The sequence below is a fragment of the Rhinolophus sinicus genome, chromosome 7 (genome assembly GCF_057876585.1).
Source record: "Rhinolophus sinicus isolate RSI-liver-muscle chromosome 7, RSI-T2T, whole genome shotgun sequence".
Lineage (NCBI taxonomy): Eukaryota > Metazoa > Chordata > Mammalia > Chiroptera > Rhinolophidae > Rhinolophus > Rhinolophus sinicus.
In genome coordinates this window covers 44831359-44859333 of record NC_142507.1, presented here as the reverse complement: position 1 = coordinate 44859333, position 27975 = coordinate 44831359, and the positions used below count along the sequence as shown (strand labels likewise).

Genomic DNA, 27975 nt, shown 5'->3' with positions numbered 1-27975 from the left:
CGAGCTCTGCCATGAACGAGACACGTGGAAGTTTGGACAACTCACCTGGCTTTTCTGGGCCTCACTCTCCTCATCTGGAATTCAGAAAGCTAGAATGAAGGGTCTCTAAGCTTCCTTCTGGCTCAACCATTTGCTGGTTCTATGTGTGTAGGCAAAGCATCCCTCTCCCCTCTCCTCACCAAAACCCTGTCCTCAGCGTCCTGCTCCTGGCTGAGTCCCAAAAGCTAACTAACTAGTGGATTCATTCTTAGTTATGTTACTGACAAGAAGCTAATATTCAAAACACCCCAGATGTGTTATACCAGCGTTTTGACTCTACTATGGCCCGTGGAAGGACCATGGACTTGAAGGTCAATGGAATAAAGGACTGAATCCCCGCTGTGCCACTGAGTCTCAGCCCTGCTCTGCTGTAGGACCGTGGGTCGGTCAAGTGGGAGTAACTTGCCCCTTACTGAAAGTTGTGTTGATTAAATTACTAAGGAAATGTGAGGACCCTCCTTTAGAGTCTGAGGCGGACATTAAGATGCAGGTTTATCAGGCAGTACCCTTGGAATCCACAGGAGGGAAGAGGGGGAAGGAGAGATGGGAGGAAACAGAAGGGAAGGGGAAGCTGAGTTGCAGCTCAGCCAATGCTACAGGGGGCTGAAGCTGGGAAGACCCTTCAGAGTTCCCTGGATTAGGGACAAGGGGGGCAGATCTTTATACTCCATCAGTCTTTGGATATGAACTGCCCATGGAAAGAGGTGTGAGCTTGGTCAAACTGATTTCTTTCAGTTAAGGCAATTCCTAGAAGGGGCTTCTGGCCGTGGGGTGTGTACTGTCACCAGCTAGGGAAATAAATCCTTTGTTCCTGAAGGGGACCTGGCTGCCCACCATGTTGTTAGTGAGTAGGACAAATTAAGTAGGTGACTCCCCAGGGATAAAGCCAATCTTACTGTGGCACTTCCAGTAATTTCTCAGAGACCTCCATTTCAATGGTGTGGACAGAGCCACGATACCCTGTGCCACCTCAATTCTACCAGCGCTTTTGCCAGACCACCTTCAATAACCCCATATGACACCTGAACCCCATTTGTGTTATTCAGTTGTCTGTTAACTTTTTTGTGTTAACATTTGTTTCTCCCAACTAGACAGTACCCCAAGGGCAGGGAACACAAAACTTGTTTTCCATCATAGTTACCTTGGTTTCTGTCTCATCTTAAACATCTGTTGCTTGAGGGGAATAAGATGTTTTGTTGTTCAGCTTCTCTGACCTGCTAACGGTCAGGTCTGATAATGCACTCCTGAGGGTGGGGGTGTCCTGCAGGGTTTAAACTTGCTCCATCCTAAGACTGCCCTGGCAATTATCTAGAGCCCCACCAGACTGCAGAATCAGAACCTCCAGGGGGCCTGGAATTAGCATAATAAGTGACTCAGGACGTTCACTCTCTTTTGGGAAACACAGGTAGTGGAAAGAGCAAACAAAGCACTGGGGTTTAAGTCCAGGCCCTGTCACTTACTAAGGGCCCGGGTCCAAATCTCGGTTCCTCAACGACCTCACCCACACAATGGGGCTAATAGGACTTCACAGCACGTACTAGTAAGGTAACATGGACTGACCGTGCTGGAACCCAAGTGGGCACTCTTGACTCTGTCACTGACCTTCTGGCAAACTAGATTCAGGAGTTGACATTTCCTTAGGTCAGAGGCAAATAACACGGTCTTGTGAAAGAACTGGTGAGTGCTCTGAGGCACATTTCTCAAAAGGTGATCCTCAGAATACCTGCCTCAGCGGGCCCCCAGGCCCAATCCCCAGGAATCCTTATTTTTAGCAGGCTTCCCCACTTATAGTGAAGCACAATAAAGTCTGAGAACCATTTTCATCTCCTTTCTCCTCTGCTTTTACCAATGAATTGGTCATTGAAACGTGAGCAGATAGCTAGATACAGGCTCTCAGGTTTTCTCAACTAGTTTTAATTACATTAAAATGACTCCTGTGGAACAATGCTTATTGCCTACCTGACTCATCCGTATGAAAACACATCCTATTTTGAAGCCTGCGTTTTAAAAGACATTTGAAATTGTTTCAAGGACTAAGCATCAGAAGCGCTCCTGAGAATTTACACACACACACACACACACACACACACACACAAGGCAGCATTACTAACCTTGAGGCTTTCGGGAAAACGGATAACCCAGTGTTTGCTGAAATGATCATTAATTGGCTTAAATGCTGGAAAATTAAGATGTGTAAACATCCACACTGTTGGAACATCTTTTTGTACATTAAAGGATTTTCAAGTGCTTATGTCTGGCTATAACTTGCATTTACTAACAATGAATCAGCGACAGCACTTCACTAGGAAACAAGGGATGCATTAGTCATTCGTAAAATGAGGGCAGACCCAGAGCAGCCGTCCTTGTCACAGCGGCTCCCCCAGAAGCCATCAACCACATTTACATATAAGCATACTATGTTTCCCCGAAAATAAGACTTAACCGGAAAATAAGCCCTCGCATGATTTTTCAGGATGACGTCCCTTGAACATAAGCCCTAATGTGTCTTTTGGAGCTAAAATTAATATAAGACCTGGTCTTATTTTTGGAGAAACATGGTATCCACTTTTCTGGGGATACTCTAGCTCTTCTTAGATTCTCAAAAGGTCCAAACCCCCATGTGATTTAAAAATTAGACTGGATATTGCAAAGGCTCCTTTCAGCTCTAAGGTTCTAAAGAAAAGCCATGTCCCAGCTCCGTGTGGGGTCTGACCTGCATGGGGCACTGACTTAGTTTGGTTTTTAGAGGCTCCAACAAATGCTCCCTCCACACCACTTGCTTCTTCTCCAACAAATCAGGTCTCTTGTGCAACATTCTTCACTTTGTACAAACAAGACTATTTTTCCCCCAGACAGTATGATTTAACTTGTTTTAATGTAATCTGCTATAAAAATGGATGAAGGCTTCTGCACGGTGCATTTGCTTTACAAATGTTAACGAGGAGTTAATGCTTGTGTGACGTGTTGCACATCATTACAATGTGTTGACCGGTAACTTGGCTTTCACAACATGGCTTACCACCGAAACTGTCAGTCATGGAACTTTTACTTAGCACACACACGATCTACAGTCAACTTAAATACTACTCTATAATACCTAACTGGATTATTGGATCCATTGCAGTATTGTGCTTATTTATCTCAGAAGATAGGCAACTAGCAAAAATACACCTTTCTTTTTCATTTCCCCACCCCCATATTACACTGTAAAAGAAATACATTATTTAGTGCACTTCCTAAGCAATAAACTTCCTTATAGTATCTCTCTCTATATATATATCTAGGCCAAAACAAAGGAAGAGCACAATGCAACTTTTAAGATTACCATTTAAAGCAAGAGAGGTAAGAACAAACACTGGAACTGTGGCCCCCGTCCCGTTTACAAAGTCCAGCTACTATCTCAACACCATTCATTTGACTTTGCGTGGGAATCAAGTTCAGTGCATGATTGCTTTGGACAGTTTAAGATGTCCCCTGCATCATTTGGTAGACACTCTGGGGCATTACTGGTTTTTACTTTTTGATGTTACTGCCTTAATCTAACTATAAGCTGTGGAGACACCAATATAGTTCATTGTGACGTTGACATTAATTTCCGTCACGCCTTTCCTCCACCGACTCGAGTACACTGGATTAAGAAATAGATTTAAACGACAGGAGGACGTCAGGGGCTGCTGGATAGATGTTGGCTAGAACGTATGTGAGGATCCCAAGGCCTCTCCATCCCTGTGGACACAAATCCTATAACCACCATGTTGGAGCGGGCTGTGGCAGGCTTGTTTGGAAGAGGGAGATAGTTATTATGAAACCAGAGGCCGACAGAGTCCGGAGCTTCTGCTGCCTGCGCCGCTCAGCCAATAGACCCACACAGGAGTTGGGCCACAGAATAAGCGTTTATTATCAGAGCACCGGCGGTCTGAGAAGGCAGCGGGTTGACACCTTCACATTCTCAGACCGGCTTGGGGTATTTAAGGGAAAACCTGGGCGTTCCTCCAGAGGCTACTGAGGGTTCCGGGGTCTGCATGGCTCTCTGGTGGCATCAGCAACCCAGGAACAAGGATAGGAGCCTGGAAAGAATGCTGGACCATAGAGATTGTGATCAATAAGCCTAAGGGTGTTAATCATACGTTTCAGAGTAATTTTCTAAAACAGGGAACTGGATGGGACCGCGGACATTCTGTGCTCCAGCCACAGGGAGTTGATCTATTGTTAAGCTATAGGTAGGTCAAGTAAAGGTGAGGCTGGGACGTAGAGAGGCCTCTACTGTGGGGGTGCAAACCAGGTCCTGCTTCAATGATATTCTATGGACTTTGCTGGCCCTATGAGCCTGCAAGTTGGAAAGTCTGGAGGCTTTAATCTTGACAAACTTGCTATGATGGAAATGGCAGAAGTTTCTAGAATGGAAGAGGTTGCAACTTGGTAGCTTGTGGACGAAATCCACCTGCAGAAGTGTTTAATTTTTTTTTTTTTTGGAATCAGTTCTTGATATTTAAAAATGAGAATGTTTCTCATGAAAATCTGGATTTCATAAAAATCTGAGGAGCTGGTAAGCCAGGTCTGGCATTCTTGCACGGCAGCAAGCAGCTGGAGCTGAACAGGGCAGGACCTTTGAAACAGGGCTTGGGCATTTGGTTTGCTAGTCCCCACCAGTCCCAGCTGTCTCACACGCAACTGAGTGACCAGTTTCACTCATTTACATGGCCAGCTGAGTTCTGTGACACTGGGGTTGGTTGGGCTCGGCCTTTTTATGATTCTGAAGACCTGCCTTCATCTGGAATTCCCCTACCTCCTTGGGGACAGGACTCCACCTTTGATTGGCTGGGTCCCAGCCACATCTAGTTGCTTTGGTAGGTAATCTTAACACGCATTTCCACTCATCCTTTATGCTCTATTGCAAACTCCAAAGATATAATTACACTAATGGTTGTGTGTTAAGTGGGTGTATGTTAAACACGTAAAGGGGTGTGTATCTATACAGACATATGTATACTTCCATTTAGACAAAAGTTAATTTGGTTCCACAGACACAGACACCACGTGCTGGCAGCTTGGAGGATTAAGTGTAACAATTTGGTAAAACCTATATAATTCTGACTTGTAATATTACAAAGAGAGTGAATTTTAAGTTATTGCTTTTTGATTACAGAATAAAGATCTCATTCTGTTGCAAAACTTTTATACAGAATGAGTAACCAGTTCCTATTCAAGTAACAGTGACTGGGATCACAAGTTCCTTACTCAACAGTAGATGCCTGAAGACAGTTTTTTTGAATGGAGATGTCATTTCGTTCTAGTCAAGAATTTATGCAGGACACTGGGAGTGACTTAATTTTTCAAAAGTACAAGAAAGTCAGCACCCAGCTGCTTAATGCTCAGGAGGGTTTCTCATGGGTTCTACCAAGTTCAGCTTTGTTGTAAGTTCACTCGACCTTTAGGATTCCCATTCTGCTTAGGCAGCCTTGTTTCTGAACACAAAGCTTGTAGCATTAAAAACAGTAAGACAGGATTAAAAAGCAGAGTTGGTTTTTAACATTCAGAATTCAGAGGATCTCATTTTCTGCAACTAAATGAGCCGTTCTGTGTTTTTGCTGCAGAATCACACTCACGTGGCAGTCTTATTTCAGGCACTTTTTAAAACATGTTTGTCGGGATCTGGAATAAAAATCCGCATGAACCACTTCTGCATAATTCAAAATGAGTGTCGAGTAATTCTAGTCCCCAAATAGACAGCAAGTCACCACTTGGTAATCAATTAGCTTTCTTCATCACAACACAAGGGTGCCTGCTGAGCTAGAGACATCTCTGAGGTGCCCGTCTAGCTTTATAGTACAAAGAAGTGAGTCATAAAAATCCACACTACTCAGTTTCTACTTAAAAAAATACAAAAAGGTGTAATACACTAAATGTATTATACAGATGATTTCAGCTACTATCAAAATAAATAACATGATCTGACTCAATGTTTGACTCTGAGCTCTTGGACGAAATCTGATGGAATGTCAAATGTGGAGCCCCCTCCTAGGGACTAGCTGCTGGTCGGCAGAAGTATCTCAACGTCCTTGCCGTTGGCGACGACGGCATTCGAAGAGCAGCTGCTCGCAAGGTCTTCTGTGGTGGTCAGAGAGGACGCCTGGGAATGAGTTTTGGTCAGTGGCGTGTTAGCGGATGAAGAAGGAGTGAGACCAGGTTTTTTGGGTGGAATGGGTGGGGGGTTTCCTCTCTCAGCTCTGGGGATGGTAGGAGACTTGATCCCTGGAGACAGGGGACTCAGAGGGCTGGACACTTTCCCTGGAGTGGGTGAATGGCTGGTGTCACCTCTTGGGTTGGCAGTGTTGGCCAGATTGCGATAGTCTGTGCCAAAGGGAGAGCTGTTGGGAGAGACGGGCTTGATTGGCCCTTGTTGGCTGGTGAATCTGGAGAGCACCTGAGTGACCGTGTTTCGGGCCAGCTGCTTGGCGGCAGAGTTGTCTATGAGGGTGGGGGACAGATCCCTGGATGGAGGGCTCTGCAGGCCACTGGCTTGTTGGTCCTGATCTGCTTGGGACTGAAATTTGTGCCGAGCTGCATGGAACCGCTGGTTGATCCCTACTTGGTAGGATGACTGGTAGCCGGGGCTGCTGGCTGAGGACCCCAATAAACGCTTAGTTAGTACTGGGGAAGAGCAAGGAGAGGACGAGAGAGAGGAGGAGGCAGTGCTGCAGGGAGACAGTGAGCTCGCACTGTTAGGCAGGTGACTGGGCGTTGGCACTGGGCTCTCCATTCCCACCGGAGAACCACCATTCTCCACTGTTTTCTCTTGGGCCAATGCCACAGATTTCTCTCGTGGAGGCACTTGGTTTTCTACACTGCTGCCTGTAACCAACTCCTTGGTAGTTTGTATCTCTGGGTCAAAATGGCCATTGGTTTTTGCATAGGAGTACGTAGGCGTGGTGGGACCAGGCAGCCCAGTACTTGCCTTGGCTACGTTGCTCGCATGGGCTCTTTCTGCCTGAGAACCCTCCGTTTGGCAGAATACAGACACGAGCACGGGAGGCTCGGTCAGTGTGCCTTTAGACACGGTTACCGGTTTCTTCGGCTGCTCAGTAGGGCTACTAGGCTGGTGAGAAGCTTCTAGATCCTTCACTATCTTCTTCAAACTTTCCATCTCTTCTTTCAAGGTTCTGGTCCGGTTCTCTTCTCGGTTCAGTTTTGCTCTCAGTTGTTCTCTTTCGATATCAAACTCCGACAACTGCTTCTCCACCTGGGCCTCGGTCTGTAAGCCACGCTTCCTCTCAGCTGCCAGCTCTTCCTCCAGCTTACTCACCCGGCTCCTCTCCTTCTCCAGTTTCAGGCTCAGCTCCCCGGCCTTCTGTCCCTCCTCGGCCGCCTTGCTGGTGGCTTTCTTGCACTCGAGTACCAGCATGGAGGACAGCTGCTTGTGGCGGGACCGCTCCTCTTCCAGCTGACTGGAGAGTTTCTTCTGCTCCTTTTCAAACTTTTTTACTTGGGATTTTTCAAATTCCAACTAGAAAACAATGACAACAAAAAAATGCCACCACACGTCTTGATTAGAGGAAAACAACAGAGACATACTGAAAAACTACTGTAAGGAGAGTGCCCTGGCTAACTGTTCCTGGCACACAGGAGTATCACGTACGCCATGGGCTTAGACCAAATATGAGGACACCTGCCACAAAAATGTACACATTATCATTTAATCTTTCTTTGACGATTTAGGAAGCTCTTCTAGTTCTTATATAGTCTCAGGGTTATTAGTGGGAAGATGAACCATTCTTGTGTTTTAGGTGTGTGGAGAGTTTGGAGCAGTAGAACCAAGCAAAACAGAAAGCCATAGAAACCAGATTTTGTGATGAATGCTGCTAAAAACAAAACCTTTAAAGCTTCAGTAATAATTCTTTCTGGTCTTAAAAACAAACAAACAAACGGCAGTCTGTTTTCATCGTCATCCCAACCCCTTTTAAAGGAAGCCTTTTAGTCGGTATTTTTCAAACTTTGAGACCCATTAATGGAGAGGGAAACCAATGTAGTGAGTCATGACCAGAACTTTTAAAAAACAAAACAGAAAACATCAGTGAGTATTGGAAACAGTAAGGGTGATGTATGATTTCATGAGATTTTTGTTTCAGGCCTGTGTGATGTAAAATGCATTTCTTACTGGAGTAAAAAAAAGTTTGACTGCTCAAAGTCAGTGTTCCCCAAAGTGTGTTCTATGAAACGGAAGTCCCACAGCGAACGGTCTATGTCAAAAGAAGATTTCCTAAATATATGGTGATGGAAGGAGAACTGACTCTGGGTGGTGAACACACAATGGGATTTATAGATGATGTAATACAGAATTGTACACCTGAAGTCTATGTAATTTTACTAACAATTGTCACCCCAATAAATTAAAAAAAAAATTTTTCATGAAAACACAGGTTTGCTAAACACAGAATACCCCATCTTATCCTTGAAGACTTACAACATGCTTTTTCCTACTAAAGGGTCTAAGAAATTGCAGTTAGAAACCTGTTTAACTTTGTTTAATCCAGTAATTCCCAGGTTTATTTGACAACAAAGCCCTGTTTCTTGAGCAAGACGGATTTACACCCTGCAGAACAATCTCTGGGAAATGCTATCCTAGGCCAATGCTGCTGGGAACCCTCCACCTCAATCACCTGTTGCGTCAGCCGCTCTCTCTCCTTCTCTAGCATGTAGGTGACGTCATCTCCTTCTGCGGTGTCCTGTGCATGCCGCTGCCGTTCTTCCTCAAGGTCTAGGATCACCTTTAAAGAAGCAAAAAAAGAAAAGTCATTTCCCAACATCAAGGAATCACACTTGTAATAATACAATTAAGTACTAAGTGCCTATCAAAGCACTCAAGAGAGTTCCAGAGATAGATTAAGTAAATAAATCCCAGCCAGAGCGACACATATATTGTCTAGTAGGGTGAAAGACAGGCAAGCTATGTGGTAGAAACAATAAGATACATGCTTTATTGAGGTGTGCACAGAATGGCATGTAAATAAGAGAGCAACTAATTAGCTACAGGGGCTGAGAAGGCTTCCGAGAATTAACAGAAGGTCAGTTTGGTGGCACTAGGGGACAGGTGTTTGTGATGAAGCAAGACAGGACCACGGAAGGCTGGAAGCCGAGGTACTCTCTTCAATGCTCAAATCACTGGAGGCACTGAAGAGGGGGCCTGCAATTAAACACTTCAGATGGGCGATATCCAAACTGCACCTTGCTTAATTAATAACATGCATTTTGTATCCAGTTAGAGAAGAGGTGAAAAGACTCTTGACTCCATCCTGCATGTAAAGAGGCTCGAACATTGGGATTTTTAAGTGGAGATTTTTCACACGGTCTTTTAATTAACCTGCCTACCCATTCCACTTACCCTGGTGCAGGCATTAAGCCCAATTTTATGGAATACAAATTGAAAGGGACATTTGCCACATAATCCTGCCTCTAACTGCACAATATTCCGAATGGCAATGGATTGCTAAGTAGCTCGTGCCTGGGCCCAGACCACCGGTCACAGCACTGCCGCCCCCAATGGCCATTTCTCATCGTTTCTCTTCACTAACAATTTCTGTGAATGTACAGGGAAAATTTTCTAGGACATGAAACTCCTCTTGAAATATAAAAATAAAAACATTTCGGTGTACTTCCTTCTGGTTAAAAAAAAAATCTCAATTTTCAATTTAATAGAAAGACTGGCTTTGGCTAAAGGTGGTAGATCAGTTCCTTTCCTTCCCGAGGGCCCTCTGAAATTGTAGGAATGGAAGGAAAAGAACAAAAACCCACAAAGACAAAGAGAGAAACTATCAGGCTAGGAATTTTAAAAACATTTTGAAGAAAAAATGAGGCTGGAGGAATGGTTACTACGTTAGCCTGGGGAAGGAAGCTGTTTTGCCCTTGGCCCCAAAGAGATATTGCACGTGGAGGTGCATTCAGGGGAGAGGTGAGATGTGGAATAGAAAACAAGGGGGTGGCTCAAAGTCTCTTTTTCAGCAGAGTTATTTGTCTCCTCAACTTTATTTCTATACGTTGAATGTTAGCAGCCAGGCATCTACTGCACGGGCATAAGCCAGAGGTGTACCCTCTGAAGACAGAGAATGAGACAGGCTCAGGCCTTGGGAAGAGCAGACATGACAGAGAATGGGGGTTAGGAAAGGGGATTATGTGTTTGGGGAAGATGGTAGGGGTGGAAAGGGAGGTGGGCTTTAAAATAATGAAATCCACATCTATAATAAAAGGCATATAAGTATCTAAAATTGATAAAGCAAGAGAACAGCATATTATTTAGAAATATGGACGCTAGCTACCAAAATAAATGATTACTAGAAAAAAGCGGTTGCCTGAATACTGAGGAGCGGGAATGGGAAGAGGTGGACCAGGGGACTCTGTTTTTCATAATAAGCAGAGTAACCATGTGATTCACTGTTCAAACCACAACACTTCTGAGTCCAAGGGGGTAATGCTAATACCTGTGCCCAGGAGAGAGGCACACACTGGGCCTCTCAGGCACACTGGGACTCTAGGCACCCCAAATTAGGTACTACGTGACGTCTAACAAAGTCAGTGCTCTACTTTGATGAAATACTCAAGGATAGATAGGCAGTTGAAATACATAACATTGAAAGAATCTTACACCGAAATACAGTATTAAAGAATTCCGAGTGATTTTTAACTTCTTCCTCTACCCAATCACCTACAGCCAAAAATCATCCCCGCACTACTCCTTCCGTGGGCATGAGAGCCAGCCCTGCAGCACAACTATTTCATGTGTGAGGTGGGAAAAGGGCTGCCCATCAAACAGGGATGTTGGAAGGATTTTCTTGGAGGATTAGGTAAGAGCCCCGCAGAGCTCAGGCACCTAACTCGAGCCCAGTGACATCTTTTAAATTGGGGGCATAAATGTCTTTAGGTTATTTCATTTCAGACCAGAGGTTAAACTTTTCTAGGTCTTGGACAATTTTGAGAATTCAATTAAAGGTATATGGAAATGTTCATGTTCTACAAAATGCATCAACTTTTGGCATTCTGTCGTTTTTGTGGTGGTGGTGGGGAGGTGTCACAGAACATCCGAGGCCCATCCATGGTTCAGAACCTCCACTCTGGCCTTTCATTTGGACTCTGTGAAGGACAAGAAAAATAATGGGCAAGACCTAAGCCTAAGCAATTTGTCAGATGCATGGTAAGCAGGCGGCTCTCTAATGCAGGTAACCATAAAAGTAAACTAAGGTCCATCAAACTGCAGCTGCTAACCCATTCCTTCAGAATAAAACGCTTCCTACTAATTGTGCTGATGTCCCCCCTTGTTGGTATAAATCTTAACCAATAGTTTTTTAAAAAAATACAGATTCTAGCCAAGCATCTTTTACAGGCCAATTTGAGCAGTAAATGACAAGACTGGGAATAAAATCACAAGCACTGGAATTCCAATGAGATGAGGTAAAGCAAAGTGCAGGTCTGCTTTCCTAACTAGGGGCTGGAAGACCTGGAAACATACACACGCGCACACACACACACGCACACACACACTTTCCTACTACGTAGAGTAGAACAGCTTTAAGGTAAACAGCCCTATGGACTGTTTATGGTTTCATGAGAAGTAAAATGCAATGAAACTCAAAACTAGGAATAAATGAAAATAATCTATTGGCTTCTATGTTTATAGCCAGGTAAATTCTCGCTCTCTCTTTTCCCAAATACCTGTTAATCTTTCTATTTATCACTTAAGTAAGCAAACAGAGAACGCTCTGTTCAGCTACAAACTTGGTCAAACCCCAGTTTGTTGCCAAAGTTTGGATGATCGAGAGCTGAAAAAACATACCAAGCGTTTGGAGTGTCATACCCAGAAGGAATGCTGTCTTGAATGTGTCTGGCACGCTCCCTAAATCTCACATTTGGAATAACCTGTATTTTCTTTTCTATCCCCCGCCTCCCGGGTAAGCTGAGGGGCTTTTTAACACCTGTGGGACCTCCCGACTGAATTACTGTGAAAACTGGCAGCTGACGAGAAAGGATCAGGCATTATTTACAAGGTCTTCATAGGAGTGTGTGTCGCCCAGCCACCTAGGGGTGGGGGTGGGGGTGGGGGTGGGGCTACCTTCCGGTGCCTGCTCTCAGCAGCTGCCAGCTGGGACAGCATGCGTTCCTGCATGTTCTTGCACTGTTTCATCACCACCTTGAGGACAGACAGTGGGTTTGTGCAGACCGGCTGCTTTTCGCCATCATTCTTCTCCTTCAGTGTTTCAAAGTCTCTCTGTAGCGCCATTAAAGGATCACTGATATTATATTTTCCATAGCGTTCTTCAATGAAAGTGTCTCTGTGTTGGGCCTGGAAAAGAGAGGAAAAAAAAAAATGAGCATTCTGGTTTTGAAAACGATTGAGGAGGGGGATTTACTAGTAGTAATTCTACATTAAAGGTGGTGGGGTTAGTATGCACGTAGCCTGCTGACTGCAAGTCCAGTGGGGCCACCTGAAGATAGAAACATCAGAATAGGGGCCTAGTATAATAGTAACATTAGCAAGAACAAATACTTACCCAGAGCTAACTCTGTTTTAGACACTGTCCTACACATTTATATTGACATTAACTTATTTAAATTTCACAACCGTGTAAGTAGTGCTATCATCTCCACTTTGTAGCTGAGACAACTACTACAGAGAGGCCCAGTAACTTGCTCCAGATTCTATAGATCTAGCAAGTGGTCAGACTGGGATTTAAAGCGAAGCAGCCTGGCTCTCCAGTCTGTGTCCTCAGCCACCATGCTGACCGCCTCTGCTCATGATGCTTGTATTACCAACAGGTACATCTGATCTTCTGTTTCTGTGTTACGGCATTTGCATTTATTCTAAAATAGGCTAAGCATCATTCTGTGAGTTTACGTATTTAGAACCTGAAAAGTGGCTGTAGATAAGGATGCTGAAAATATTTTCACTTATAATCTAGGACTACCTGTGATTTCTACATACAGAACTTCACGCAGTTGTTGGTGAGTCAAGAGGGCAGAGGCACTCACAAGAAGCACAGACCAAATCTCTTCTATCTGCCACCAAATTCCACTCCCTTCTCTTCTAGTCTCAGTTTAGCTACCTCCCATCCTCCTATCTGTCGCCATCAGGGGTGGTAGGCTTTGTGGGTGAGAGGTGAGCCAGGAAGGCAGGCTGGTGCTTGGAGCCTCGTGTCAAGCGTGTCAAGCGAAGGCTCAGGAAGGGAAAGATTTTCTTAGGCTTCCCTCTTCTCTCCCCAAAGCTGGGAAGGACCTGAAGTACTACTTCCTATGAGCCTCATGTATTATGTGCAGGTGAACAGTGATATTAACAATTACTTTACTATCCAGATATTCAAGTTTCCTGAGACATTTTACCAAGAAAAAAAAAGTGTTAATACAGCATTGAGGAAACTTTCTCAAAAACCACAGCGAAGTACTATATGAAAACTACTGTCATTTATCAATGAAAGAGTATTTAATTAGGAGCTATATTTTCTTTGAACCACTATCCACAAATAGGAATCCATTTGAAAAGGGAAATTCACAATTCAATGGCTATGCTTACAAAAAAAAGTCCCTCAAGAAAATAAAGCAAAAATGGGGTTTATTTAACACAGAAGTATGTTTTAGTGCTGAAAATTTGATGCCTCTTTCTTTAATAGACTGTCCAAGTTCCAGACCCAGGAATCACTTAGCCTATGCCACAAATCTGTGTTGGTACCCACTGGCAAATGTGCAATGCAGAGTTAGAAGCCCAGGGTTTTACTTCTGTCTGCAATGCAAGGTGACATTATTGGAGTATTTGGATAATATTTGTATAGCGGAAATAGAAAGAATGAAATTCATTTGTTCCTTTAAGTTACTGATAACCATCTTTCTAATCTTATTGTGAGTGTGTGTGTGCGTGCGTGTGTGCAAACGCTCACAAATTAAAGGGGAGAGGGATCTGAAAGACAGAGTCCAAGACAGAATCTTACTTTTTTTTTTAGCTCCAAATAAAAAAGAAAATTCTCAGTAAAATTTCAAAATAAGCTCTAGTCCATTTAGAATGGAGAAAGACAAGACCAATTCCTGAAGTGGCTATTTATATTTTATTATATTAATATTTAAAAAATCATAAGAGTTTTTAAAAAGCTAGTTTTTAGTTCCATTTTAAAAAAGCAACACTGTCAACACGGGACTCATCAATGTTTTCTTTTCACCAGAAACTTGTGTTTCTTTAAGTTCAGGTATAAAAACATGAACTTGATAACCCAGGATTCAATGAGTGTCTATTTGTAGCTATTAATATCCTAAGGCAAATCCATGTTTAGAAAAATGCTTAAAAGAAATAAGAGAAAAAAACCTCTTTAAGAAGTTGAAATTCTATCTTTTTTAAAAACTTTTATTGGGATTTATTTGATGCTGAATTTACTCCTGGGCCATAAGTTTTTGTTTCTTCAGTTTCTTCTGGGAGATCTTTTCCTTCCGTGCAAACTCCTCTTCTGGTTTAGGAACAATCTGCTATTTGTCAGTTAGCATCACCTCGATGTGGCAGGGAGAGCTCATGTACGAGTTTACCCACCAATGAGCTCTGTAAGTTTTGCACTGCATCTTGGGAGCTTTGTTCACCTGGCTGTGTTCAATGACCAGAGAGTCTACATCTAAACCCCTAAGTGCAGCATTCCTTCTGCATTTTTAAGCATGTGCAGCAAAAATTCTGCACTCTTTTGGGGCCACCGACCCTGTGTCTAACCCCACTGTTTGGCCTGGGCACACCTCCCAACTCCACCATTGTAATAACAGAATGGCTCACATTGCTTCTGTCACGTGACATCCTTTAGATACTTGGTGGCTTTTCAGACATGTGTACGTGTGATGGCAGTTTCACATGCGTTCTTAAAATAACCATGAAGATTTGACCTCTTGATTTACGTGATTTAGTGGGGTTCTCTGGGTTATGCAAATAGTGAACCATTTTCAGAGGTCGCCTCAGGTCACTTACGGAGACAGTGAAATTCCACTTTCTTAATTGTCATACTTTTTATTCATGATTACTGTTTCTGCATGATTAGTGATGGCAAAGGAATGATTATTGATACTGAAATTGCTTTAATATGGCAACCCTCCCCCAAACCTGATATTTTTATGCCCTTTTCATTTTCAGAACACCATGGAGAAAGTGGGATAGGAGAACAGGAGCTGGGAGTACAATGCATGACCTTGACATCAGATCTGCTGAGAAACTGCCTCTCAGGTTTGAGTATATAGTTAACTAATCCTTAAAAATATGACTTTAAAAACCCACACTGTTATTATCATGTATAATTAATAAGCATCACTGAGTTATGAGTAATGGATGAGGAGCTTGTTTGGTGAGGTCTCAGACTTCCCTGAGAACAGTTGTTAAGCTGTCTGTTTTCTCTTGAAGTACTTCCCAGTAATTCCATAATCACTTGCGTAGTAATTACAAGTTATACAAAATTGGTTGCCTTGCACGTAAACGAAAAGAACCTGTGGAATAATCTAAAAGAGGCTCCTTGTCACAAAATAATTCTTTTAAATGCATTCTAACATGGGGTCCAAGTATGGGAAAAGTGAATTCAAGGTCTGTATTCATTATACCAAACACTGGACTGGAATATGGACAACAGAATAAGGTATTTTTCAAGCAACTTAATGCCTCAGTAAGGTGAATTGCATGGATGACAGGTTTAACAGCACAAATGACAACAAGAACCAAAAATATATGTTAAGATTTGAAGAATGAAGACTTTTTGTAGAGGTGTATATTGGTTATCTATTCCTGCATAACAAATTACCCCCAAATTTAGCAGCTTAAACAGTAAACTCTTTTTCATCTCATAGTTTCTGAGGGCCAGGAATCTGGGAGGGGCTGAGCGGGGTGTGTTCTGGCTCCGTGTCTCATGAGGTTGCCAAGCTGTTGGCCAGGGCTGCAGTCAGCTTAAGGTGTAACTAGGGCTGGTGGATCCGTTTCCAAGCTTACTTCCATGGCTGTTGGCACAGGCCTTGGTGCCTTGCATGTGCTGGCTTCTCACAGAGCAAGTGACGCAAGAGACAGAGATACACATAGAGATAGACTGACTGACCAAGATGGAAGCCCCAGGATCTTTTATAACTTAATCTTGGAAGTGACAGACCATCACTTCTGATGTATCCTACTGGTAACGCAGAACAAACACGGGTACATGTGGGTGGGGACTACATAACGGTGTGAATATCAGGAGGTGATATTACTGGGGGCCATGTTGGAGGCTGGCTCCCACAAGGTAAATGACTAGATATGCTGCCACTATTTACATCTTGGCTGTAATTTAGAGACCAAGTACCTATACGAAAAACTGGCAAGGCTGTTTTAATATTTTACTGACATTTCAGCTATTTCATAAGAAATTTTAAATGACTGGATTTGACTTTTTGGGGAAGGAATGCAGTAATACAGCTCAAACCAAACCATTTCTTGTAATTTCATTATGTTCACTTCATTGACAACTTAATAGAAATTCCTACATTGTCAGAAAACATAATGATCTTTAATTTCAGACAACAGGAAAATAATCAGCTGGTTAGACAGATTCAATTACATAGGGTTATTACTACAGGAGTCAAAACACACTAGTCATCTATTACTCATTTATTTTTACAGTCACAGCTGAATGAAATACACCCCTATTGAAAGCTTAAAATAAAATCACATAAAATCTTTGGAGTCTGCCATGCTTGCTCTAAAATTTCAGCTTTGCTATGACAAACTTCAAAAAATAAATATGAAGCAGTCACCTGTCCTCTCCCCTCCCCAGTATCTATACTATTCTATATACAACATTTCATATAATATACACAATAGTATAATAAGGTATTTAAATAATAGTATAATATACATAGGACACTATTATAGTACATATGCATATATGCACACATATATTTTAATCTTAAAATAGGAAATCAGTCTCTTTATTCTCTGGATGATAATCACCGATGTGAAAAGTGGTCCTACAACTAAAGGTAAAGAATTAAGGCTCATTTTAATTGGGGGTTTATATGTAAGTACAAGGTTTTATTTTCAAGACTCAGGCCGGTACCGTAACTGGATTAGAATGTATCTTTGCCACTTACTGTCAATTCTGAAGTGATACTTTTAAAAGAATCAGCAATAAAAACTTTGTGCCTTTAAAAATATCTGAATACCTCTATGCCAGAAATCAGAAAGATAAAAGAACATGATTCCAAGATGGTTTTTATTTATGCTACTACCAAAAGCATGTTAAAAGGAGTCCGTTTCACACACAAATTGAATCTATTAATAATGTTCAAATAATTTACACTCTGGAATCCTTGATAAATTACAAATAGCTCCCTGAGCCGCTGGAAATAAAGCAACCATTCTGGATGAAGATGAGAACAACATTACATTGTTCTGGAAATTGCTTTTCACTTGCTGAAAGAAAACTAGATTTTAATGTTTGACAATATTGATAAAAGAGGATTTAGCCTCATTTGAATTAAACTTTAATTTTTGAAAAATGGTACAAAATTTAACATGGGAGTCAAGCGCGAAAGTTTTCATGATTTAAAAAAGTTTTCTAATATATTATTCGATAACCCAGTGCTCCTTCCACTTAACCATAAACGCTATATTCTCAAATCTAGCCTTCTCCATATGTTTATTTTCTTTAGTAAGTTTTGGCTCTAGAATCTAACATGACTAAGATAGTATCTTGGCTCTAGTACTTTCTATATGTGCCACCTTCAGCAATTCCACTAACTTCTCTGTGCCTCAGATTCCTCATCTATAAAATGAGGGTAACAACCTACCTATAGATTTATTGTAAGAATTAAATGAGTAATGTAAAATGCTTTCTATAGTACTTATTATAAATATGAATTTAATAACCAAGTTTAGAATATAGGTTTTCCTTTATTTTAGACCCAATGATTAAACCCATCCCTGCAGATTTAAGATTCTATAAAATTGGATTGTGCCAGGAAATCTTCATTAAAAACAAAACGAAACTCACCAATTCCCAGATAACTCCAAAGTAATACATCATTAAAAATATTGGGAATCTGGATAACCAATAACAGTATCTATTCATTTAGCAATTAGTCCTGAATTCTATGTAGTCAAGGTAGTCAATTAGTATTTACGTCTTCAATTATGAGTAAACATTTCCCATTTATCTTTTTTTTTCTTCCTGGTTAAATTGTGAGACACTCAAAGGAAGAAGCACTTTCAAAACATCTTTCTTCTTCCTATATCCTGTATTTTGCCTTAAGCCCAAGACACTTAACAGATGTTTACTTTCCAGCCTCCTTCCTAACGTCTCAGCCCTCCTTACTCTCATCATTTTTGTGAGATCAGTATTTTATTTTGCATTTAGTAAAACATTTTACTTAGTATAATCACTTAAGGTAATATCAATTTATACATTTTGCAAACTGACTTTGAAGTAGAATAAGCTTCAAAGATTCCTTTTGGAACCACAGATATTTATAAAAGCAATTATTTACATAAGGACAGATGATCATTTATTATTATTTGACTAAAGTGTACTAAATTCTTTTGAAGACTAAAAATGGTAAGTTTAGTACAAATAGCTACAAGTGTGGTACTTGTAGCTAGTGAGCTCCTTGTTGATAGAAAAAGAATATGGGTAAACACCAAAATGTAGCTGTTTCAACAGTCAGATTCCAAAGAGTCGTGTGAAAAGTTCTGGTAAAATTGAAATAAATGTGTTGGAGTTTTTTTGGTCTATGTATGTGGTTGAAACAAGTTACACATACATTCTCGACTGAATCTACATAAATAACTTTTTGACGTGGGGAAGAAAACGTGTAAAGGGATTCAACAAGACCTGAACAAATTAATGCTCTGAACATAAATTAAGGATTTTAAAGTATAATTTTAAATAATGCATTAGACCCTAATCTCTCAAAATGTGGGAGTCAACAACTGCCTTGTACCATATACAAAAAACAGGGATGGATCATAGACCTAAAGATAAAACATGAATGGACAAAAAGCACAGGGAGATGCAAATTAAAATAATAAGATACCACTATCCAGACACTAGACAGGCTAAAATTAAAGGCTGACAATATCAAATGTTGGAAAAGATATGGCTCAACTAGAACACTCACATATTGCTTGCTGGTGGGAGTACAAATGGTGTAACTACTTTGGAAATTACCCTGGAAGTTTCTCATTAAATTAGAAAAATGCCTACTTGCAATTCTGCTTCTAAGTATTTATCCAAAATAAATGAAAACATATGTCTACAAAAAGACTTTTACACAATTGTCCATAGCAGCTTTAGTCATAACAGCTCCAACTGAAAATAATTAAATATCAATCAACAAGAGAACAGATAAATAAATTTGTGATGCATTCATATAATGGAATACTATTCAGCAATGAAAAAGAATGAATTACTAATATATACAATGTTACTGATGAACCTGAAAATCATTATGCTGGGGGGAAAAAAAGGCAAGACATTACATTCCGTGTGATTGTGTTCCAACAGGCAAAACTAATCTATGGTGAAAAACATCAGAATAGTAGTTGCCTCTGGGTGTAGGGGGACAACTGACCAGGAAGGGGCACAAAATAACTTTTTGGTGTGATGAGAATGTTTATTTCTTGATAGGAATGAAGGTCAAATAGATGTGTGCATTTGTCAAAACTTACTGAACTGACCACTTAAGATCTACACATTGCGCTAGATCTAAATTATAGAGTTTAAAAACACATAATGAATTAAAGGGAAAGTTAAGTTATATGTAATATATGCTTCGTATATAGTATTTCAGAAATACGGGAAGTTCAAACCAAAATAATTTTAAAAATAATAACAGCAGCAGAAACAACAAAGGAGGCCCTAACACTGGACTGCGTCTTACCTGCCAAGCAGTGTGCTCAGTGTTTTAGGTCTCTCGTCTCATCTAACAAACAGTCCCTGTTTGTGAGGTAGACATCAATCACTACATCTCCATTTTATAGGAGAAACTGAACATTAACATGCAGCTTTCCCAAGGTCACAAGAACAATCGAGTCATGGAGAACAGTAAACGGTGTATCGTATGTACTAAATCTGTTAGCTGAGTGAGTAATACATAAAAGATCTTCCCCAGGACTTTGTAAGAATGCATTTTAATTTAGTAGGTCTCGATAAATAGCTTCAAAATGAATAGAACAGAATAGAAAACATCGTAGAGCTTTGAATGTTGTAAGGCGAGCACTGTTTGGAGAAACCTTTCTTCTGGCATACAGGTGTGTGTTCCCTGGGTAACAACATAAACATAAAGTCTATTTTTTTTTTTACTATTGACTTTATAGTAAAATAAGTTCCTGTCAAGTAAGTTTGGAAAACACTAGAATACAGTGAAGAATCCAACAAGTCTGACTCCTGAATCCATGATTTTAAAACAGTTTAAGCTATAATAAATATATACATTCTGAAAGTGATAAGGAATCAGTATTATTGTTTTATTTTAACAAATAAATGTTCTAAAAGTTCTAACAAATGTTCTAACAAATGTTCTAAAAGTCTACAAACCAGGTGAAGTTTAGCCTAATATCAAATATATAAAATGTAAAAAAAAAAAATCTCTGTGTTATCAGGGTTACACAACCAAAAATAGCACTAGAGAAGTCTGGGAAATTTTTCTGGATTGTGGATGATTCACAGGGGCACATGCTTTGAATGCTTTGACTAATAAACACTTAATTTGTTGGGTTTATATATGCTAAGCGATGTGGGCGATGATAGTGGTACACAGAGTTGACTAAGTAAGACGCAGTCCCCTGCTCTCAAGGAGCTGAACATTTGCCAGACAAGTTTAAGGCCTAACGGCAGAAATAAACAAGTTGCCTCTGCTCATTAAATGTTTCCTAAACAATATCAGTACTGTTTAGAGGAACACCGAGGACAGTTTGCTTGATCAGAACTTTCTAAGACTCAGACCTTACCCTCATAGCGAATAGGAAGGAAAAGGCCAACCCTGGAAGTGGGCGGGTTCTGGTAGATAAATGAGACTATCAGCAATTTAATGAATCACAGGAAACAGCGCAAGGTTGAGGGGGTACACAACCCGAAAACTGTCTCTGAAGGATTATACACAGAGCTCCAGGCTGCACACTGTGTGTGCCAGCTACTTTAAGTAGCCATGAACTTGAAAAACTTCCTTTTTCAGAGCTGTGCTCAGGCTCTTTTCACTCTCAATGTATTAACGGTACAGAAACTAACTTCAAGGTTAAATTATTAAAAAAGAGCTCGCTAAATAGGATGTGAAAGGATATCTTCTACTTCCTCTAATCAGGAGTCTATGGAAGGAGGTGTATGATTGTGGGGTGGGTCTTAACTAAAAACTTGTTCCAAGCCAAGTTCTTAAATGACAACACAGACTGATATTACAAGGAAACATGGTAAGAAACAAGGTACTCAACTATAAGGAAGAGGGGCGTTAGCCTGGCTGAGAAGTAGAAAGTGTTCATAGTTAGAAGTTTATTAAGCAAACAGGCAAAAGAAGTTCGTGGGGGTAGAGGAGAGTGTAGGGGGTGTGGAGACAGGGTAGAATGAAAAAAGGGGACCAGTATGGTTTGAGGGCCACACGACGGTGTGAGCAAGACGTCAGGGCAGGCAAACGGAAGCCAGGACACCCTGGTTGTACATCCTAATGACAAAAGGTAGAACAAAACATCTATGATGATGTATTACGAGAACAAGCCCTATGTCACCAGCCAGAAGCTAGAAAGGTGGCAGTAATTCCTATTGCCACTGCAGCCTTCTGTAGACGTAGCTAGCTCGCTACTCAGGTTCAACCTGCAGTCACACAGGTAGACTGGGACTCAAATTAGAGAAGGATAGTTTTTCTTTGTGGAGAACAGAATGGGAAGAGGGGTAAAGAAGCTAAGACTGAACAGTAAAAGGTGGCTTATACTCGTAGCCTAAGTGCATTGTGGGTGCTTGATGGTAATTTTAAATGTGAACTGGCAATGTCCATTGCTACAGTAAGGCACTGAATATACGGTGAGCGTGTGCTCAAGTTGGCCACTGCTACTGTGAATTCCAATGAATTATCTTATCCCTTATCTTCATAATAACAGCATGCTGAAGGGGATTAGAATATGCATGGATTAAAGGAGCAGGGATATCTCTGTTAGGAGATATATGAGCTCTTCCTTTTTATTCTAAAGGGTGGCAACACCACTAGGAAACTTTACATGTCCCCAAGGACAAGAATGGGATAACCAAGACCCCGTTCCCATTTTAATCTCACGAGGGACAGGAAAGCTGGCTCTCTTCTAAGCCTCTAAGACTGTGTTTCAGCATTCTTTTTCCTTGAATGATTTCTGGGTCTGACAGGCAGAAGTTAGTCATTTGTCCCATTGATGGAGGATACTGCCAGGAAAGAAAGGACAGGCGACTGAAAGGAAGCTTTTAAAGGGAAAAGAACTCAGAGTTATCAATTTGGAAAGCAAACAGAGAGGGGGGAATGATGATTTTGTGAAAGCCAAAAACAAAAACACTGGAGAAATGGGGGATAAGTAAATACATTCTGAAAGACAGAGATAAGACGTGTAATTTAGACATGCCCATAGAGATCCTTAGCTGCAAAGTCTGGGAAACAGTAGTTTTTGTATATATCTAGGTAGATGAAGAACAAGCAATACCGACTGTTTTCTCTGACGCTTACAAAACTCCAATTACTAACCCATCAGGGAACGCAGATGGCCACATCCCAATCTGAGAGGAAAGGACACTGAGGTAAAACGTCAGATGAAAACTAAAATATGGTCTTTGATATGATTTTCGACCAATACAAATACATAGTGAGCAAAGGTACACATTCCAGCTATTCGGTACCCTTCACTACAAATATGGAAACAAACACAAAGCAACGATTTCCTGTCTGAGGAACAAATTGTTCCTTCCTAGTACAGGGTGAAATGTAGATAATATCACTGAGTGGGAATTAACAACAGTAAGTTATGAAACTATATTACTATCGTTAAACCTTTCATCTCAAAAATATGAATTAATAAACGGCAGTCTATTTTGAACCTTGGATACATTCAAGTTACACTTACAGGTCCTGAGCTTATTCTCTCGCATGACAAATAATTCTGAAGAACCTTCTAGGTTCTAGCTATTTGGGATACGTACCCTCATGGAGATTACATTCCGTAAAAAAAGAAATACTAGACAGAAGAAAATAGAGATGAAAATCCCTATAATCTGTGACAAGTTCTTCTATGATTACTAATCTAGTGCAGACAAAGAAAAAGAGAGATCACAGGATGATGTAATTCAACAAAAAAAAAAATCACTGGGTACAATAATGTGAGGTTCTGTGTATGACGTTTCCAATCAGTAAGAACAGCGACTTCTGAATTTAATGACACAATCGCATACTCAGATCTACCAATGACTTCAGTCTTTCGTTGAACAAACAGCATGTTAGGTATTTAATCAGGTTAAAAATTTTCTTTAAAGTTATGCATTCTTAGAACTCATCGGGTGCAGCTGGCTTTCTGAGTCGGAAGTTATTTTTTGTTTTGTTAAATGATAGAATATTATGAACTACGCATATGAAACTGAAAACAGGAGAAAGGGTTGCAGGTCTCCTACTAGGATAGTAATTCCTTGAAATTTTAGTCAGGGAGCTGCTCATACAATGTTGTCAGCTTTATTTAACATAAGTCCATGACCTGTGAAAAGGATCTGCTTTAAAGAATAATTTTTAGGTATCCTGTACAAAAGCACAATTTGAAAATTAGTGGGAAATTTATTTTTTTTTGCTCTTTTGGGAAAAAAAACTCAGGAGTATGGAGGCAACAAGATCATGCCTTCTCTAGGAGCGCTACGCTTGTCTCCGCTCTCCTAACTGCGTTTCAGGATTAATACGGATTATGTGAGAGGTTAAAACGTAAAAGCTCTTAACTCCTTGCCATCCTACTGCTCACAAATGGTATTGCTGCACAATACAATTCTATGTAAACATTAAAGAGAATGAGAGCTAAGATGTTTACGTGTATGGGCCGGCCCGGTGGCTCAGGTGGTTGGAGCTCCATGCTCCTAACTCCGAAGGCTGCCGGTTGGATTCCCACATGGGCCAGTGGGCTCTCAGCCACAAGGTTGCCAGTTCAATTCCTTGAGTCCCTCAAGGGATGGTGGGCTCCGCCCCCTGCAACTAAGATTGAACACAGCACCTTGAGCTGAGCTGCTGCTGAGCTCCCGGATGGCTCAATTGGTTGGAGCACGTCCTCTCAACCACAAGGTTGCCAGCTCAACTCCTGCAAGGGATGGTGGGCTGTGCCCCCTGCAACTAGCAACGGCAACTGGACCTGGAGCTGAGCTGCGCCCTCCACAACTAAGATTGAAAGGACAACAACTTGACTTGGAAAAAAGTCCTGGAAGTACACACTGTTCCCCAATAAAGTCCTGTTCCCCATCCCCAATAAAATCTTTAAAAAAAAACAAACTGTTTTTTAAAAAAAGATCTTTACGTGTAACATTCAAGATATAATAAGTGAAAAATAAGACAAAAAACAGTGTGCATAATCAGAGAGAGAGAGAGAATTAAGTTGCAACTGGTGAAGCCAGGAATACACCTCACAAAGCCTCTTCCTTCCTTCCCCTTGGCTTGGTTCCCTAGAGAACAGTAGGAGCTCCCAAAGAGGTCTGCCCTGGGAAGGGAATGAAATTAGTGAAAGGCAAGTACCAGGTTCAGTGGTGGGTGCTCTCGCAGAAAAGAGCCAAAAAGCCAAAAGCAGTGGGAAAGGCTGGTCGTATGTATGGGTCATTTATAAACTGGGTATTTATAAAAAAAGAAGATGGCATTTTTAACTAATCAAGCATTTGTGTTCCATTCAGAGAAACACTGACGCCCCCCCCACATATAACAGTTAACTCTTAAAAAGAATTGTCTGATACCAGCTACTTGCTACACAACTTTTTATCACGTCACCAAGAGTGGAGGTGCCAGAAGAATAACCAAATTTCTCATTTAACTGACATCTTCTTGTGGGCTCTGTTTTTCTTATACCTTTGAGAAAAGGGGTGAATTCTGCTTGTAAAATGCTACCTGTTTACAGAACACACAGTTCTCTAGCAGTCGGGGAGAGGCTTTAGAAAAAAATGATTATGGCAGTGGGGAATTTTGTTACATTTATTCAGCCTGAAACTAAAACAAATAAAAAAGGGAAACAGCTTATTCCTGTTATTTTGACTTCCTCTTATTGTGTCTTCCTTGCATGTGTTAGCCTTGTGATTTGGAATTAATCAGAGGTTATTTCTAGTTGCCCCATTAAAAAAAAAAAAAAAAAGAAAGAAAAAGGAAGACAAAATCCCAATAGAATTGTTGGAGAAATCGACGAGCTGATTCTAAAATTCACATGGAAATGCCCAGCACCACCAACAACCAAAACTCTTAAAGAGAGCGTAAATTGGAGGATTAACACTTCCTGATTGTAAGACTTACTCTAAGGCCACAGTACCCAAGATAATGCAGTACTGGCGTCAAAGCAGACAAACAGATCAATGGAACAGAACTGAGATTCCAGAAATAAACCACAGATATATGAGAAACTGACGGTGACAAAGGTGCCAAGGTCATTCTACAGAGGAAGATGGTGTTTCAAACCAATAGTGCTAGAACAATTGGATATCCAGAGTAAAACAAATGTCGTAGCATATAACAAAATTAACTAGAGTTGTATCACAGATCTAAGTATAAAACTTAAAAATTTAAAATACAGAAAAAGGAGAAAACCTTTCTGACCTTGGTTTAGGCAATGATTTCTTATACGTGACACCAGAATCAAAATCCATACAAGCAACATTGATAAATTGGACTTCATCAAAATGAAAAACTTTTGCTCTTCAAAAGACACAGTTAACAGAATGAAATGACAAACTGGGAGAAAAGGCATATACCTAATGAAGGATTTGCATCCAGATATATAAGGAATGCTCAAAACACTAATGAGAAAACAAATAATTCAGTTTAAAAAACGGGCAACAGATTTGAACAAATCCTTCGGCAAAGAAAACAACACCGATGGCAAACAAGCACATGAAAAGGTGCTCAACACCACTGGTCAACAGGGAATTGCACATTAAAACTGCAATGAGACATTCTACACCGACCAGAGAGCCAAAAATGGAAAGACTGGCCACACCTAGTGCTGGTGAGGAGGTGGAGCAATTGGAACTCGTATGTGTGCATGCTGGGGGGATGTGAAATGGTAACCGCTTTGGAAAAAAGTCTGGGAGTTTCTTACAGAGTTAAACACACACCTCTCATATCATAAGCATTTCCATTCCTAGGTATTTATCCAAAAGAAATGAAAGCACATGTCCATACGAAATCTTGGATATGAATGAATGTTCATAGCAGCTTCATTTCTAATAGTCCCAAAGTGGAAACAATGAAAATGTTCATCAACAGATGAACAGATAAAACAAACTCGTACATACATACAATGGACCCCTACTCAGTAATAAGAAGTGAACTAGTAATACAACATGGATTAATCGCAAGATAATTGCACTGTGTAAAAGAACCAGCACTCCCTGCCCCAAAGGGTTCACTCTGTATAATTCCACTTATACAAAATTCCAGAAAATGTACAAAAATCTCTAGTGGATCAGTGGTTTAAAGAGAGGGGTAGGGAGCAGTGGGGAAGGTTAGGTAAAGGGGCACAAGGAAAATTTGGGGGTGATGGATATGTTCCTTGATTATAGTAAGGGTTTCATGAGGAATCATGTATCAAAACATTAATTTGTACACATTAAATAGTATATGCAGCTTATTGATTGTGTCAATTATACCTCAATAAAAGTTAAAAAAACAAAAACAAAATATAACTGTATGCCAAATCAAACATAGAGAAATAAAGAAATCAATGGGGGAAAAAAATCAATTCTAAAAAGGCTTCCACACTGTCCCTGTATTTCCTGTTTTCATTATAAGGAAAGAGGGGAATGTAATGTAACATCTGTTTCATGCCCCAGAGTACACCCTTAACCCTTGCCAGCTGTCTCAAAATACATGCTTTTGGTTGTGGGGGTGGAGATGGATCAACTCAGAGCTATCAACTCCCAAAAGAAAAATAAACTAAAATGCAAGCCCTGTTGATTAACAATGATTTAATTTAAATACTCATCTTTCTTACGAAGGACAGTGTTATTACAGTATTTTGGAATACTGTATTCTTTTTTAAAAAATAAATTTTATTGGGGAGTATTGGGGAACAGTGTGATTCTCCAGGGCCCATCAGCTCCAAGTCGTTGTCCTTCAATCTAGTTGTGGAGGGTGCAGCTCAGCTCCAAGTCCAGTTGCTGTTTTCAATCTTAGTTGCAGGGAGCACAGCCCACCATCCCATGAGGGAATGGAACCGGCAACCTTGTTAAGAGCTTGCGCTCTAGCCAACAGAGCCATCTGGCTGCCCCTGGAATACTGTACTGTATTCTTTATGGAATAGAACTTGCCACTAAATGGATGGACTTTAAAACACCTATGTTCTAATAATAGTAACTAATAGTAAATGAGCATCGAGCACCTCAGTTAGCATTTGCTATCTCATTTAATGCTCACAATAACCATACAAATTTACAGATAAAGTTGACAGGGTAAGTAACTGGCCTAACATCACACAACAATTAAATGGCAGAGCTCAAACCTAGGTCTGATTTGAAAGCTTGTAGTCTTAACAGCTACACTTAATTGAATGTTCTAGTTGATAGTTTTGTAGAGTGCCTAGTAATTATCTTTATGTTTGTTTTTAAAAAAACTAGGATACCATATATGGACTTTACTCACAATAGGGATAAAAAATAGCCATTCCAACTATAAAAAACACATTAAAATATGGCCCAAAATGATTAATTCCCTTCTAAACCATATTTCACAGTAAAGGTTACGAATATAAATCTAAAACCT

At 40.6% G+C, this 27975-nt stretch overlaps 2 protein-coding genes across 7 annotated transcripts in view; one reads left to right on the top strand and one right to left on the bottom strand.

The window, feature by feature from the left end:
• ST7L (suppression of tumorigenicity 7 like) overlaps positions 1-16870 on the top strand; it is a 122550-nt gene extending 105680 nt beyond the window's left edge. The window contains exon 15 of the mRNA XM_019730417.3: positions 15173-16870. Within this exon, the coding sequence (XP_019585976.2) occupies positions 15173-15196 (24 nt within the window). The 3' untranslated portion in view covers positions 15197-16870. The remainder of the gene's footprint in view (positions 1-15172) is intronic.
• Positions 2896-27975, bottom strand: part of CTTNBP2NL (CTTNBP2 N-terminal like) — a 45239-nt gene continuing 20159 nt past the window's right edge. For all 6 annotated transcript variants that reach the window (XM_019730424.3, XM_019730420.3, XM_019730425.3 and 3 more), the window contains 3 exons: positions 12137-12367; positions 8697-8804; positions 2896-7543 (listed from right to left, as the gene is read on the bottom strand). In XM_019730424.3, coding sequence (XP_019585983.3) covers positions 6065-7543; positions 8697-8804; positions 12137-12367 — 1818 coding nt within the window. In that variant the 3' untranslated portion in view covers positions 2896-6064. The remainder of the gene's footprint in view (positions 7544-8696; positions 8805-12136; positions 12368-27975) is intronic.